The 17,304-nt window shown below is 47.4% G+C and overlaps 1 protein-coding gene across 2 annotated transcripts in view; it reads left to right on the top strand.

Moving 5' to 3' along the window:
* Window positions 1-17,304, top strand: part of SYN3 (synapsin III) — a 202,954-nt gene that overhangs the window by 47,287 nt on the left and 138,363 nt on the right. For both annotated transcript variants that reach the window (XM_083181129.1, XM_083181128.1), the window contains exon 4: window positions 10,433-10,524. In XM_083181129.1, coding sequence (XP_083037255.1) covers window positions 10,433-10,524 — 92 coding nt within the window. The remainder of the gene's footprint in view (window positions 1-10,432; window positions 10,525-17,304) is intronic.

Raw genomic sequence — 17,304 nt, 5'->3', positions numbered from 1 at the left:
AAAACAAATGCTGTAGGAAATCACCCATGGCAACAAGCATGTACTGTACAGCATAGTTGCCTACCCTCCTGCAATCTGCAGGAAACTCCCTGAAATACTGTAGCAGCAATCTCCCTCATTAGTCTAGCAATCTCCCTCATTTCACCTAACCCCCGCAAGTGGGACTCAGACGCACGGCGCCATATTGGCGTACTGTATAATACTTACATTCCCTTAGGGAGTCCAGCAGTTGGGGGTCCCGACGGACCAGGTCGCTCCATCTGCGCTGGAGGGCCCTCACTGTTCTCTCCCTCCTGAAGCGCACCCTGATGGCTTGGCTAGCCTCCTGGTATGCCTCCACCACCTCTCTGTTGGTCACCAGGGGCCTGTCCCGCCAAGCAACCAGGATGAGGAGCTCTCCGCGCCTGAAGGGCCTCGCTCTCCTCGCTCTGCGTGGTGCAGCCATCTTTTATTATCTTGATAATAAAAATGGCGCCCTGATCACGTGCGTCCTGTGCGGAACAAGCGTCGCATTCTGCGCGCCTGCCATTGAGTAGTTTATCACATAAAAATGGCGCCCTGATCACGTGCGACATGGCAATCAGTTCCTACAGTAACTGTGAATTTACTGTACTGTACATGCTTGTCTTAAAAACATGACAGGTACTGTACAGCACAGCAATGTATACAGTAGCAGCTGAATGACCACTGAAAAACTGTACAGTACAGTACTTCTGTAGTTTCACGGCGCCACTATGGCGCCATGCGTCTGAGTACCCTTGCGGGGCTCGGTGGCTCGCTACGCTCGCCACGCTATTTAAAATCCACTCCATGCCAACATGGATAGTGGGGTTATGAACTAACCATGTTGGCATGGTGTTAAGTTACAGTACTTTTTTTGACATATTTTGTGGCGAGCGTAAAACCTGTGAAACTACAGACATTGTATCACTTCAACGAGCTTACTAAATCTACAGTTCCACTGTATACTGTACATGACTGTAACCGTACTGTGTGCAAAAGTAAAATGATCCCTATACGAATCAGTAACTTACTGTGAATGTCATAACACCAAAATGTGGCCACCGTTAGAACATACTGTATACTGAGACGCATTAGCGTCCGTGCCGCTCCAGTATAGTACAAGTACAGACGCTCAAGCGCCCATGCAAATTTAGACGCCAAGAGAGCCTTATTGGTAACCGGAATTTTTTATGTGTGCTAAAACTACAATACTGTACTAACCAAAGGCCAGCACCTGTCAAAAAAACCAATGAGACGTACAATACAGTACAGTATAATTTAATGTAATGATTGTGTACGCAATGCAATGTAATTTTATTTATTAGTGTGTACACTATCTATAGAACAGTACAACTTGCTGGACACAGCACAATAGTAGTAAAGTACTTTACTGTAGTACCCTGCCATAATAACAACTCAGACGCAAAAGCATCTCATTACTGGAACGTCTGTGCAACTGGGTCGCAAGAGCGTCCGTCAGAGACGCTCCTTCGTGTTAAACAAAGGCAGCGCCTCTCCGCCCGCATCAGCATGATCCTCTCCTTCAAAGAGATGGGATCATGCTCGTGCCGGTGGTGTGAGAGAGGCGCTGACTAGGCTTGCCAGGGACAATAAATTATTTACTTTAGTTCCTGCGCTTCATGCACGCGCTGCAGCATAAATTTTACGCATGCGCAAAGAGGTTTTCAAAAGTGACATCTGGTGGATGATCACTGGTATTGCACTCATCCGGAGACGCCACGGCGAATCGCCAAGCATTTAAAATGTATTGCGATGGCGGGCGCCATGGCGAGCTGGCGAAACTCTCGCCATAGGTAGCCAAGATGGGACCTGCCCCATCTGTACTGCAATTTTTGTTGTCTATATTTTGGTGCACATTCTATAGATTCTTTACATTCAATCTTAAGCGCCCGTAAATCACAGTAAAGCCTTCAAAACAAACCTGCCACGCACAATGCCTTTTAAAGGAAAATCCATTATCCAAAACGTAATAACAGACATTGCTTCTGCAAACATAATAACTGTTTTACTCACAGTTACCGAATTTTCCCGGACTATAGCTCCTGTTCTTAATCACAATAGTGCAGGCTTTCGGTCTGCGCCAAAGCAAAGCAGTGTCGGCTGGTCGTAAGGAAATACAATGTGTTGAGGTTTGTCCAAGGGGGTAAATGAACTAAAGATAGTTTTTTTTAGATCAATCTAAAATTGATCAGAATCAACGGGGTGTTTCGGGCACAAAGGACCCATTTTTTAGCTATTTAAAACTCATTGCATGCGATAAATGGCTCTCCAGCCAATCAGCTCCCAGCTGTCGCATGTTTTAATAAATGACAGTTGGAACCAGTTCCGTTGGCAGCCATAGATGCCCACACCATGACACTACCACCACCATGCTTCACTGATGAGGTGGTATGTTTTGGATCATGAGCAGTTCCTTTCCTTCTCCATACTCTTCTCTTCCTATCACTCTGGTACAAGTTGATGTTCGTCTCATCTGTCCATAGGATGTTGTTCCAGAACTGTAAAGGTTTTTTTAGATGTTGTTTGGCAAACTCTAATCTGGTCTCCCTGTTTTTGAGGCTCACCAATGGTTTACATCTGTGGTGAACCCTCTATATTCCCTCTTGTGAAGTCTTCTCTTGATTGCTGACTGACACGTATACACCGACCTCCTGGAGAGTGTTCTTGATCTGGCCAACTGTTGTGAAGGGTTTTTTTCTTCACCAGGGAAGTCATTCTTCTGTCATCCACCACAGTTGTTTTCCGTGGTCTTCTGGGTCTTTTGATGTTGCTGAGCTCTCCGGTGCGTTCTTTCTTTTTAAGAATGTTCCAAACAGTTGACTTGGCCACACCTAATCTCTCTGATGGGTTTCTTTTGATATTTCAGCCTAATGATGGCTTCACTGATAGTGACAGATCTTTGGATCTCATATTGAGAGTCGACAGCAACAGATTCCAAATGCAAATGTCACACCTGGAATCAACTCCAGACCTTTTACCTGCTTAGTTGATGAAGTAACGTGGGAATAGCCCGCACCTGTCCAAGAGCTTTTGAGTCGATTGTCCCATTACTTTTGGTCCCTTAAAAGTGTGAGGCACATACAGTATAGAAACCATTGTAATTCCTACACCGTCCACCTGATTTTTATCTAAATACCCTCAAATTAAAGCTGAAAGTCTGCAGATAAAGCCTGTCTTGTTTGTTTCATTTAAAACCCATTGTGGGGGTGTACAGAGTACAAAATATGAGAATTGTGTCAATGTCCCAATATTTATGGACCTGACTATATATACTAGCTGAGGTACCCGGCATTGCCCGGTTTTAGTAGTCCAATTGGCATTAGTTGAACTTTATCCTGCTTTTGTTTTCAGCTTACCCGCTCGCCATGCATCTGGTGTGCCGGGCATACACCAGTCTGTGGTGGGCCCATGGTGTGTCCGGCATACACCTGTCTGTGGTGGGCCCATGGTGTGCTCGCATACACCTGTCTGTGGTGGGCCCATGGTGTGCCCGGCATACACCAGTCTGTGGTGGGCCCATGGTGTGCCCGGCATACACCTGTCTGTGGTGGGCCCATGGTGTACCCGGCATACACCTGTCTGTGGTGGGCCCATGGTGTGCCCGGCATACACCAGTCTGTGGTGAAACCATGGTGTGCCCAGCATACACCAGTCTGTGGTGGGCCTATGGTGTGCTCGGCATACACCAGTCTGTGGTGTGCCCATGGTGTGCCCGGCATACACCAGTCTGTGGTGTGCCGATGGTGTGCCCGGCATACACCAGTCTGTGGTGTGCCCATTGTGTGCCCGGCATACACCTGTCTCTGTGGTGGGCCTATGGTGTGCCCGGCATACACCTGTCTGTGTTGTGCCCATGGTGTGTCCGGCAATCACCTGTCTGTGGTGGGCTCCAAGATCTGACCACAGTTTTTTTTTCTTAAACCCCATGTCCTCTACCCCCTTTATGTTATTCCATATCTTGCATCTCTGACCCACTTTGTGTAGTGGCCAGAACCCATTTTGGACCTCCGGGACCCTGGCAGGGTTAGAATTGGGGATCCAAGTGGCTGTGAACCTAATCTGGACCCAATCAATATCCTCTACCTTCCCTGACCCCTGGCTGACCCCTTTTTGGGCCCCCGATGGGATCGGAATTGGGGGTCAAAGTGGCCATGAACTTAATCTGCACCCAATCAATGTCCTCTGCCCCCTCTGTGTTATGCAACTTTGCCATATCTTGCTTCCGTGACCCGCTTTGTGTAGTGGCCAGAACCCCTATTTGGGCCCCTGTGACCCACAGGGGTGCTAGAGGTATCTTACTTCTGCAGTATTTTTTCCAGATTGCAAGTCATATGTGTGCCAAGGTTGGTGTAAATGGCTCCAGGCATTCTAGAGTTATGCTGGAACATACATACATACATCTATTTTTATATATACTATACGATGGGGACCCTGCAGAAATTTTGTATGTGTATAAAATAAAATTAATTTTATAGCGAGGTTGGTAGTTTGTAGTAGGAAAGAAGAACCGGCTCATTTGTAGCCATTTCCAGTAGCCGAGCAAAACTGATCAACTTAAGGGCCCTACACACGGGGAGATGTGCTGTGAGTGATGGTAGATTGCTCAGAACGCTCAGCACACAGTGATTTGCCAGCGCTGTTTGCTGAGCGATCTGTCACGGTCAGTGTTCTCCGGGTAAGAACCTCATTTATGGATTTTGGTTAAGTATAAAGGGAGGAAAAGGAATCGTCAGCAAGAATCACCTTTGAGAAATAATACATATGAAGAGGGTAGATGTGTGACTGGCACCTTCGCCTCTCTCTCTGCCTGAGACACCGCAGAGATGGAACCGGGTCAGGTTCCGGACGGAGCTTCCACCCTGCGCCTGTCTAACTTCACACAGACCTGTCTAGTTTTTCTTCCCTTAAGGAAATTGTCTTCCTAATTTTGTCTTGGAAACTTGGCGTAAAGTCCAGTAATAAAGTCTGCAGAGAAGCAATACATAGGAAGGAAGGAGGGGGGGGGGGGGGGGGGGGAGGGGGGATGAGGGTCCTCTTCGTTGGTCTGTGTTTGATCTATTTTAAAACCAGAGATGTCACATTGTGATCGTTCGCATGTGTCATAGAAAAACTGTTATTTCTACGTCTCGTTTTATATTGTCCTCTCCTCTGCCACCAAGGCAGTATATGATGTATCTAAGCATCCGGATGGTAGGGTGGAAGTGTCTAGATAGGCCGTCAGTAGTTCGGCATGCATAATATAATGTCACTGTTAGCAAAGGATCGACATGCACAAGGTCGATAGTCGACACAAGTAAAAAGTGCACATGGCAATTCTCAACACGCACCGGCCGCCCCCCCACCCCCCCCCCCCGCGCGCAAATGTGGGGTCTGCACACACAACCACCCCCACGCAAGCAGCGGGTTTGCACGCATCCCCCCACCCCGCGAGCAGCGGGTCTGCATGCAACCCCCCCCGCGCGCGCACGATCGGCGAGTCTGCACGTACCGCCCCCCCATCATCTTGGGAGAGCAATAGCGACATTGGCTGTTGACGCGACATAAAGATCTCCCTGTACGCAGCCTGCAGCATCCAAGTCATTCTAGACCGTGGGAGCCGAGTGGGAGATATAATTAGCACTGTAAACACAGTTGGTGCACAATCCCGAGGAATAGGTCATCGCTAACCTTTGCCTGCCCTCCATGTGTCTGGCTGCGGTCGGCCTGTAGGAACCGTTCGCCGTAGGGTCTGCCACAGATCTGCGGTACATTTACCACTCAGCTGAGTATAGGACGTCAGGAGGATATCCTATTGCGGAGCATGAACTGTCTATAACAATACCATGAGTACAGCTGGGTGTGGGAAAGGCCAAACATACACACACACACACACAGTGTCTCCATTTCCGTGCAGTTCCGTCACATTGGGACTCACCCGTGAGGAAATTGGACTTTGCTAAACTTTATTTGTCAGATGCAGCTGTTCAAGGAAAATGGATGAAAAATGTTAAGTAAATACAGAGCTAAACCTACCATTTTCACTCCCACCTATCCCAGCGACCGGCCAGTGTCCCATCACAAGTTGCAGATTTTAATAAGACGTGTACATAGGAGGGGGAGCCGGGCAGGGCCGGGATGACGCATTTCACGCATTTCGCTGAGAATGACATCATCACATTACTGGGGGGGGTGTTCTATATCTCCTGGCAGTCTAGGAGATCTCTCTGACATTGCAGCAGGGAAGGCATATGTGTGTGTGTGTGTATATATATATATATTGCATAATGTATTAAAGAGCATGTAAAGCTACAGCAGCGCAAAGCAGCGTAGGACCTCGATTATGATGCATGATGGGTGTGCCCGAAATATTGATTTTAGTCATGCACACCTCACTGCTGGATCCGCCATAAGGATGACTGGCGGTTGGGATGGCCAAGGGGAACCCCCGACAGAGATTAGGAATGTGTACTTAGTTTCTCTGTACCCCCCCGACACTCCCTCCTCACAGTTTGACCCTAACCCCCCACAACCTTACTTTAATTTACCCACTGCCTAAATCTAACCCACCCAAACACAGCCTAACCCACCCCCTGCAGCCTAACCCACCCCCTGCAGCCTAATCCTAACCCACCCCCTGCAGCCTAACCCACCCCCTGCAGCCTAATCCTAACCCACCCCCTGCAGCCTAATCCTAACCCACCCCCTGCAGCCTAATCCTAACCCTCCCCCTGCAGCCTAATCCTAACTCACCCCCTGCAGCCTAATCCTAACCCACCCCCTGCAGCCTAATCCTAACTCACCCCCTGCAGCCTAATCCTAACCCACCCCCTGTAGCCTAATCCTAACCCACCCCCTGCAGCCTAATCCTAACTCACCCCCTGCAGCCTAATCCTAACCCTCCCCCTGTAGCCTAATCTAACCCTCCCCCTGCAGCCTAATCCTAACTCACCCCCTGCAGCCTAATCCTAACCCACCCCCTGCAGCCTAATCCTAACTCACCCCCTGCAGCCTAATCCTAACCCACCCCCTGTAGCCTAATCCTAACCCACCCCCTGCAGCCTAATCCTAACTCACCCCCTGCAGCCTAATCCTAACCCTCCCCCTGTAGCCTAATCCTAACCCAACCCACAGCCTAATCCTAACCCACCCCCTGCAGCCTAATCCTAACCCACCCCCTGCAGCCTAATCCTAACTCACCCCCTGCAGCCTAATCCTAACCCTCCCCCTGCAGCCTAATCCTAACCCACCCCCTGCAGCCTAATCCTAACCCACCCCCTGCAGCCTAATCCTAACCCACCCCTGCACCCTAACCCTAACTCACCCCCTGCAGCCTAATCCTAACCCTCCCCCTGCAGCCTAATCCTAACCCTCCCCCTGCAGCCTAATCCTAACCCACCCCTGCACCCTAACCCTAACTCACCCCCTGCAGCCTAATCCTAACCCTCCCCCTGCAGCCTAATCCTAACCCTCCCCCTGCAGCCTAATCCTAACCCACCCCCTGCAGCCTAACCCTAACTCTCTTTGCTAGTGCCTAACCCCCTCATACCCCACCACCTAAACCTAACTACCATGCCCCCAGCCTAAGCCCCATTCTAAGTACCTAACCATAATCTTTCCCACCCCTCAGCCTAAACCTAGCCTTTCCCCCACCTCCGAGCAGCCTAACCCTAATCCTCCCCTCAGCCGAACCCTAACCTTTCCCCCACCTCCCCACAGCCTAACCCTAAGACCTCCCTTAGTGCCTAAATCTGACACTCCTCCCCTTAGCCTAATGCTACCAGTCCCTGAATATTCAGGTATTTGCCGTCAGTCAGGATTCCAGCACCGGCATCTCACCGAAGGCATCCCATCGGTACCAGTCACCTTTATTGTCCTCTACGAAGCACACTAGTCACCAGCAGGGTCTACTCAGATCAGAGATTCCGCCCAGTGGTAGTACCTATGATCCGTTACCTTTTCTGGACACAAGCTGTAATCCTACAACTGGACTATAAGAGGTCTCATTGCAACACCCATGGAAACAATGCAGCCTAATTGCTGATTGGTTTGGCCGGCCTTGGGTGAAGCGCTCACAGACCCTGTTATCAGTGGGCGTATTCACCACGTTGTTTAGACTTTAGCTTTGGGTCACCGGCAAAGTCCTTGGAGGGACAGCGAGCAGCGAGGCCAATTTATACAAGGGAAGATCACAGCGGGAATTAGATTAGATTCATCCGAATTGTTTTCATAGCGAATGGATTCCTGCAGCAGAACAAAACAACACTCTGGGCTCTGCAGATCTGTTTCTGCTAAGTAAATACGCGGGACTCTGCTGCTTGAGAGAATCTCGGTGCAAATATGCTGAACAGAGCTTTTATCACTTAGCAAATTTTTTTTAGTGATGCACAAAGGTATCATCCTATACCATTCACGTGGACTATGAATGGGTGGGCACGCAGTCCACCTAAAGGGGTGGTTAAACAGATTGGCACCCAAAAGTTTCAAAAGCTTCTGTTAATCTTTTTGTGTCAACCTTTTCGATGTTGAGAGCTTTTGCTTGTGTCGCCGATTTGTACCGCTTGATCTTTTCAATTGTCTACCTTTCACATATCGACTTAATGACCCTGTCGACCATCCATATGGGGGTCATTCTAGGGACTGTTAACTTAATATGTGTCAACCAATAGACATCTAAAGACACTGTGAGGGTTTTCTGCCTACAACAGCTGGGTGTTGTTCCTTTAGTGCAGGCATGTCCAACGTTGGCCCTCCAGATGTTGTGAAACTACACACCCCAGCATGCTTTGCCACAGTTTTGTTATTAGAGAATGCTAAAACTATTGCAAAGCATGCTGGAATGTGTAGTTTCACAACATCTGGAGGGCCAACGTTGGACATGCCTGCTTTAGTGTATGACGCACCGGTACTTAGGATGCCGCCAGGTCTTATACCTCCTTTAGTAGTGGCTTACACAATTCACTGGGCACCACAGGATAGAAGGGGTACAACAAGGAGTTAACAAGACAGGAACAAGGCAAGGATTTAGGCATTGGACATGGATTCTGACAGGCAGAGTTTCCTCCAAATGAGCAGAGTATACATATGACAGGCACTGGGAACAGGAAAACAGGATACGGATCAACAGCTTACACCTAAGCATATACTGTAATCGACAGGACTGACTCCCTTTAAGCAATACATGCACCAATCAGCAGAAGCAAGACAAGATGGCCCCTTTAATGCAGCGCTGCATGTATCACATGAGTCTCACAGAGTAGCAGTCCCAGGATTCCAGGTCCGATGGGCAGTAGAGGGAAGTGGTGTCCCGGTTGCTTATATATTGCAGCATATTTTATTTCATATATTAAAAAGACCTCAAATGTCTTCATGCGGATTAATATCACTATTCCTTAAAAAAAAAAAAAACGTTTTACAGTAAAATGGTCCTGTTGATGCGTCGGTCCTTTGTCCAGATATGTATGAACAGCAGCACCTGATGGCAGCAAAAAGATACGTACGCAGTTTTACGGTACTGTAGGTTTTCCGAGAATGACCCATTCTGCCCGCAAGCGGAATTCCCTGCCGCTCAGAATAAGGCCCTGCAATAAGACCATTCTATTTTCCCTATAAAATGCTACGTCTGTGACTTTGAGCTGACATGTTATATGTTTCCCTAACCTAGGCCAGACGCAGTAATCAGCCGGAGATGCTGCAATACTTGTAACCTGAGATGCCAAAGAGGAAAACTCTTGAGCCACCTTCATTGCATTCACGTCCTTTGATCGGCTTGCGTATTTCAGGCCGATTTTCCAGCCACAGGAATGGCGGCTGCGGCAGTGTTTATAGATGCAGATGAGTCTCAGCAGAAACGGCTGGAACAGGAAAAAGAAGGGAAAAAAAAAACAGTTTGCTAAATTTAGCAGCTAACAGGAAACTCTCCTACCTGGCTAATCGCGTCTTTCCTGTGGCCGCTGCTCAGCTGCAACAGGTCAGACGCAGATAAGTTATTATTCAGCCCGGGATCCAGTTTTCCTGACGCAGCCCGGCCCTGGATTTTGCAATTTGTGTGCAAAAAAATGTGTAATTCAGGTCTGTTGCTGGGCTGCGAGTGGGTGTGTACGGGTACACATCTGTTGCACTGCACCAATGGCAGTTCCACCTTTGGGTCGACACATGGGCTACAACTGGGAACGGTAAAGTGTCATCTACAAATTGACAGTAAAAAAAGTGAAAACTCATGTCAACCTTTCCTTTTGTGTCAACCTTTTCCATGTCAACTTTTTTTGTGTAATGTTTGCGAAATAGGAAATCTCTCCATTTATTAATAAATAGTAAATAATAAAGATAATAATAGTATTAATATATTAATTATCCTCCATGTATCAATAAATAATTTATGCAAATTAATAGACCTAAGCATTTTTTGTTTTCTTTTCTCCTTTATTTTAAGGCGGAATTCTCTGAGCTGAACTTGGCGTCATACGTCAATGGCGGGTGCATGATCGATATGCAAGTCATGAGAAACGGCACCAAGGTGGTCAGGTATGTCCCACAGATCTGAAGTGGTCAATGCTATAGTATATATATTGCCTGTACCAAAGCCCAATGTAGTGATCGTGTTTTACCAAGTCTTGTAATGTACCATTTTACCGTGACCGCAGTCTAAGGGCTGGCGAAGGCCCATTTTGGGGTTCCACATCTGTTGCTCTGCTACATAGCTCCGGCAGCTGTAATTTTGCACATTTTCACAAGATTATAACTGATGCTGAATTATAAGCACATTTAGTATAGACCAAATATCAATTACCACCTCACCTATTTTTATGTGATGTCACTGTTTCCTAGTGACTGTATAGGCTGCACTCTCAGTGATGTCACTAGTTCCTAGCAACTGGATAGGCTGCATTCTCAGTGATGTCACTAGTTCCTAGCAACTGGATAGGCTGCATTCTCAGTGATGTCACTAGTTCCCAGTAACTGGATTGGCTGCACTCTCAGTGATGTCACTGTTTCTTAGTGACTGGATACACTGCACTCTCAGTGATGTCACTCATTCCTGAGAGGGGAGAGCAGATACTCTTTACCCAGGCCCGGCCCATTTGGAAGGGCCCAGTGTGGGCCCGGGTCACATTTTTAACCACAGGCCCTTAATCTGGGGCTGGCGGGCCCCCCATCAATGGCAAAAGTATTTGCTACCACCATCAAACCACTGATGTTGTTAACCATCGACACCCAAATTTAATAAGGTTCAATTAACACATAATAAAGACTGTATTCCCCAAGCGAGGCATCAGATTATCAGGTGACAGGGGCACGTGGAGGGTTAAGGAGCGGAACACGATGAGAGACCCCCTGCATCCATGCTGTCATCTGTGCTTCCCCAAACACCAGAAGGAAGAATGTTTCCTAACCAGGGACCAGTAGCCCCGAGTCCTGCACATTCCACCATAAACCTGTCCCCACACGCCTGCTCGCTGTTTTTCCAGCTGCGCACTCACAGTTACGAGACCCCAGTGTCTTGCATCTCCCAGGTAGGTCCTTCTCTGTCACTGCACTGTACACATTTGGTCACCATATGTCACACAAGTCACTGCTGAGATTCCAATAGAGTGTGCATTATCCCGTACACAGACCTGGAATTACCATCACACAGATGACCTTTCACACTGAGTGCAAAGGTCAAGGGGTAAGTTTTTTTAAAATGTCACTATTTTTATTTATTTTTACGTAAAATATACGTATCGGCATCATGTACAGACATGTACGGTTCTGACAATAACTAAACTATACTGGCCTGCATTATTTTTTATATATCCGTCAAATAACATCACGTAATATTCTATAAGTGCTACCCCAGACCACCCATATCCTGTGTTTGTTCTGTGACCAGGGCAAATGTTGCCGCCTATCTGGTATTTGCTGTATGTATTGGGTGTGGTCTTCTTAGGGGTTTTCCGCCTTCAGACCACTTTCATATTTGGCTTGTGTGTGTCTTTTACTAAATATATTTTCTGTGTTTTTCGTATTTCGTATTGAAAAACACAGAAAATAAATATATATATATCGTCTTTATATCATCCAGAAGATTTCCCTAATTCTGTTGTCCATTGAGGACACAGACCCTGGGGGGGCACCAATTTTGTAGAACAGTGCGATTCTCTGTTACCAAATGCTGCAGAATGTCAATCGTGCTGGGGAGGGGGGGTAACGACTGCGGACCAATTCCTCCCGATTCGTCCGTCCTCGCACACTCAGTAAACATGCTCCATCCACTGTCACCCAATCGCAGCATAATCAGCCCAACAAAACCTTTACTGGGAACATCTTTTTTAGAAAGTGGAGCTATCACCAGGGGTTAACAATCGAATAGAGTTTATGTTAACCTAAGTGACCAGCGCATTGTTCGTATCTAGAAAGTTTCCTGCTTGTATAATAGGGCATTATGGATAACATCACCCTGTCACTCCATCATCGTCACGCCTAAGTGTTGGAAGTCCTAATCCCAGACTCCCAGGCCGCACTTAATAGGACAGGGGCAGAAAGTAGCCCAGTGGCCCCAGAAAAGTGGCTCTACACCCCTCTCTCCCAATTATAATCTGAGCCAGGGTCCAATTTACTTTTTCGGGCGGTGCTTTCGTGCAGCTTGGCATGGCCTGAGCCGGCAATCTATGTGCATCCACGTAAAAGCGTGACGTTCTGTGCTGTGCATCGGGGGGGCTCACTGAATGATTTTTGATCTTCTGTCGTCCTCCGTGGTACTCGCCATGAAGAAATAGTAGCGCTGCGCATGGCTTTCGCCTTCCCGCAACACGTGACCAAAAGCATAATGAGTCTATCCTTAGTGCCACTTGCCCGCCATCTTTCTACAAGCATCGCTGTTACTCCTACCAAGAATAAGCCTGATTCCTCCTATCCTATCAAACCGCACCCACTTCTGAAGAGGAAGACACACCCCTTTTACAGGTGGTCTTTTTTTACCTGGGTTGCTTACATAGAGGGCTGCCCCAGGGGACCATCTATGCTGATAATCTGCCCATCTTCATGCGGACGGCCAGGCACCCACTGTTTTCCTGCCCGCAGTTGTTATCATTAGAATTGACCATTGGCGGATCCAGGTAGGGTTCTCGAAAAGGAGGGAGGATGGATTGAATGCTGCATCTTTGTACGACACAGTAGGTCACAATAGCCATGGCTGTCTTTCTCTTACAGACGCCTCCTGACGCTTTTAGATATTTCAATACATCGGCTGCGCAGATAGCGGGGGTGCTACATCGTCCATTTTGAATCTGCCTCACATTCCGTTTCTCTAGTCGCAAGAGACCGTAATCCTGAGGTTTATAGATAAGCAGACATTTTGGTATGCATTTTGCAGTCTGGACCTGCGTATAGTTACACCACAAAAGCTGACTGTATATTAGGCCCGGTTTGTTTTGGTGTAAAACCTCTATAAACAGGAACATTCTAAAATTAGACATATGTTCAGCAATGTGACACTAAACAGTACAAAATGTTCACAGCCAAGATTTATATCCCGGCCTTCATCGCCGGCAATAAACATAGGCACCTTCCCGCCGACTCCTCGCCGGCCGGGACTTGTAGCTACCTGCACAGGTCTGACAGGATCTGAGGGACCTGCTGGGCTTGTGAGGAATGTGACCAGAAAAATGTATATATACGGGGGGAATTGGTTGTATAATAACATATTTCTGTTGATGGAGCGTCAAGGTTGCGAGCAGGGTCCTTGGAGTTTATACTATATAAACAGAACACAGGGGATAGTGAGGAGATAAATGGGACCAGAGATCAAAATACCAGATGGAAAATGAAACCGTGAGAGAAACGATCCCCAAAGCAGTAAGATGGAGGCAAGGGGGAAGGGTACACTAACATCTGTCGCCCCTACTCGGCAACATCATGGTGTTACAGCATTGAGCACTGTAATACTGGGCCACAACAAAATGGAGGCTCCGTGGCAGAGGCTTTGTGGAGAGCCTTTGATAACATTCAACAGCGGTGAGTCATCTATGGGTAACAGGTATCCGGTCGCTTTGGTTGATCCCGTTTATTTTGACAGTGAAAAGGTCGACAACACATTCTATAAGGTCACTTATAGTGATCCACTCCCAGGTTAAAATGTGTGGGTGGCTGAGCTGGCCAGTACGATACATGGAGCAATATATGACTATGCAGTATTGTAATACTGTGCAGTATCGCTCCCTTGAGACTATTCACCCTCATTCCTGTCATGAGCATTGGTTAGTAACCATCGAGGGTCTGATACTGCTGTGGGGGTTTCCAGTTGCCCAGAAACTCTTCCTCTGCTCAGTGGCTTACCGTAATAACTGGGCCTGCATATGTCTGACGTCCTGTATAACATACACTGCACTGTATAGCTTGTTACAGGATAATGCTGACATGTCCCCTAATCTGTACAGATGGAGACACCCCGGCTCTGTGTCGCAGAACATACTTGCTACACGTCTGTATCAGTAAGACACGCTACCGAGCAGCCGGGACATGAGCCCAGCAATGTGCTCCCCCTGGGCTGTTATAACATGTAATATGACAGAGTCTGCACTGTGCAGCTCTGTGCATAAATAAGAACAGACGCCAGGCAGCAGCACGCTGGGAGAACAGCTGGAGCAGAGAGGCCCCGTCGCTCAGCGCAGGGGGGGGGGGGGGGGGGGGGGGGTTGCAGTGCACTTCACAGGGGACCTTCAGGAGGGGGAATTGGTAATTGGCTGCAGTGATGCGAATGAGGAATATCCGCTCTGGACCCTTCCTCTCTATCAACACGAAAACAACAACCTAAGGGGGTCTATGCCTTGGAGAGAGATAATGACTAGTGGCACGAAATGACTAGCCACTCGGCTCCTAACTGTCATTTTCAACCGCAGCCTATAACATGCAGCCTTCAACCTGATTGGCTGGTGCTTTGCCTTTCCAATTTATCCCTCTCCGGGGGACTTAGTACACAGACCCGTGTTTGAACAATGGCAGTTAGGGGCTGACTGGTTGGTACTTTATCTCCATCCACCTGATCTCTCAAAGGCTCTGTACATAGACCCCTTTGGGGCCTATGTATTAATATGGGGCGATAAAGATGATTGTTGGTATTTATCTATAAATGGCTGCTGTGCTCGTGAAGTGGCCCTCAGTGATACCGTTCTGGCTAACCGGTAAATGTTAGGTTACAGCTTCATCGGAACGGTCTGTGGGAATGGCCAACTTAGCGGAAAAAACGAAATAACTACTCAGAAACAGACCCGGCCTGCGCCACAAGGGTCCAACGGATAAAATGCTGCACAAACACATGACCAAGGGCGTAACTACCATAGAAACATAAAAACATAGAATTTGACGGCAGATAAGAACCATTTGGCCCATCTAGTCTGCCCCTTTTTTTACCCTTGAGGTAATCTCAACCCTTTTTATTCCTTATTTCTTTGTAAGGATATTCATATGCCTATCCCAAGCATGTTTAAATTGTTCTACTGTCTTAGCCTCTACCACCTCTGATGGGAGGCTATTCCACTTATCCACTACCCTTTCTGTGAAGTAATTCTTTCTAACATTTCCCCTGAACCTTCCTCCCTCCAGTTTCAGTGCATGTCCTCGTGTTTTATGACTTCTTTTCCTTTGAAGAAAATTTCCCTCCTGTACTATGTTAAAACCCTTAATATATTTGAAGATTTCGATCATGTCCCCCCTTTCCCTTCTCTGCTCCAAACTATACATGTTAAGACATTTTAGTCTATCCAGGTAAGTTTTGTGATGTAGGCCATGCACCATTTTAGTTGCCCTTCTTTGTACACTCTCCAATGTATTTATATCCTTCTGAAGATATGGTCTCCAGAACTGGACACAGTATTCCAGATGAGGCCGTACCAATGACCTATAAAGTGGCATTATTACGTCTTTTTTTCTGCTACTGATTCCTCTTCCTATGCAACCAAGCATCTGACTAGCCTTCCTCATTGCTTTGTTACATTGCCTCCCTGCCTTTAAGTCACTTGAAATAGTGACACCTAGATCTCTTTCCTCCACAGTAGTTTCCATTATAGTACCCTTGATACTATATTGAGCTTTTGGGTTTTTGAGTCCCAAGTGCATCATTTTGCATTTTTTAGCATTAAACTGTAGTTGCCATTCTCTTGACCAATTCTCACGTTTACCTAGATCATCAGACCATAGGTGCAGGGGGTGCAGCTGCTATGGGGCCCAGAGCTTTGGGCGGCCCATCTTCGCTCCGTAAGTTAGATGTACTATATACATTTATCAGTATTGGCTGGTAAATAGGGGCGTATAGAATTGCTGTTCCAAACACACTGCCAATCCCTGGCATGGGGAAACATTATATTAGCATTTGTATATTAGCGCTTCTCCTACACCACAGCTGCGCCTGAATTTGTGTTCACCCCTGATGCGCTAATTGCAAAATAGCCAGAGTCTTCCTGTAACAAGGGAACAGATAAACAATTTGGTTTTAATGCAAACACGTTAGAATTACGTTCGCCATCTGAGTGCTAGCTCTTGGACAGACAGAGCTTTCTCCGGTGTCTGCCTGACAGGCTCTTTGCTTACGTTATTCTTGTGGAATTTTTTTTGTATAAACTATTATTTTATTACACTAGTAAAAGAAAGTTCCGGCATTATCTCACCCACTCGTTATCTCGCCCACTCGCTCTGCAGAACACGAACCCTGAAGCCCATTTAGTAGTCTAAGCTGGGGTAAGGCCATAGAGCCTGGACACTAATGGTGAGGAACATATTACAGTAAATAAAACATCTGAGGTTGATACAGTATTATTAATAGAGAGGGAATCCGTGTATAATGGTTGCTGCCCTGGAATGTTAGGGAGACTCCCAAAATGGGTGGCCAGTGCTAATGACACAACTCCTTGCTAATCATTACGGCATCATTAGCCCGCACCGCTTGCGGCAAATCGCCGGTCTTTGAACTGGGGGCAAGGTGATCTGCTTCTCTATCTGTAGCAATGTTTCGATGGCACTTTCTACAGCCATATTGCCATAGCGGTGTCTATAGCCAAATTGCGATGGCGGTGTCTGTGGCTGTGTTGCGATGGCGGTGTCTGTGGCTGTGTTGCGATTGCGGTGTCTGTGGCCATGTTGGTGTCTGTGGTCATGTTGCCATGTCGGTGTCTGTTTCCATGTTGCGATGTCCGTGTCTGTGGCCATGTTGCAATGTTGATGTCTGTGGCCATGTTCCGATGGCGGTGTCTATGGCCATGTTGGTGTCTGTGGCCATGTTGTGATGGCGGTGTCTGTGGCCATGTTGGTGTCTGTGGCCATGTTGTGATG

The sequence above is a fragment of the Crinia signifera genome, chromosome 4, assembly GCF_055691185.1.
Source record: "Crinia signifera chromosome 4, ASM5569118v1, whole genome shotgun sequence".
NCBI lineage: Eukaryota > Metazoa > Chordata > Amphibia > Anura > Myobatrachidae > Crinia > Crinia signifera.
The sequence above is the reverse complement of the archived record's forward strand: the minus strand, read 5'-3'. Positions and strand labels throughout refer to the sequence as shown.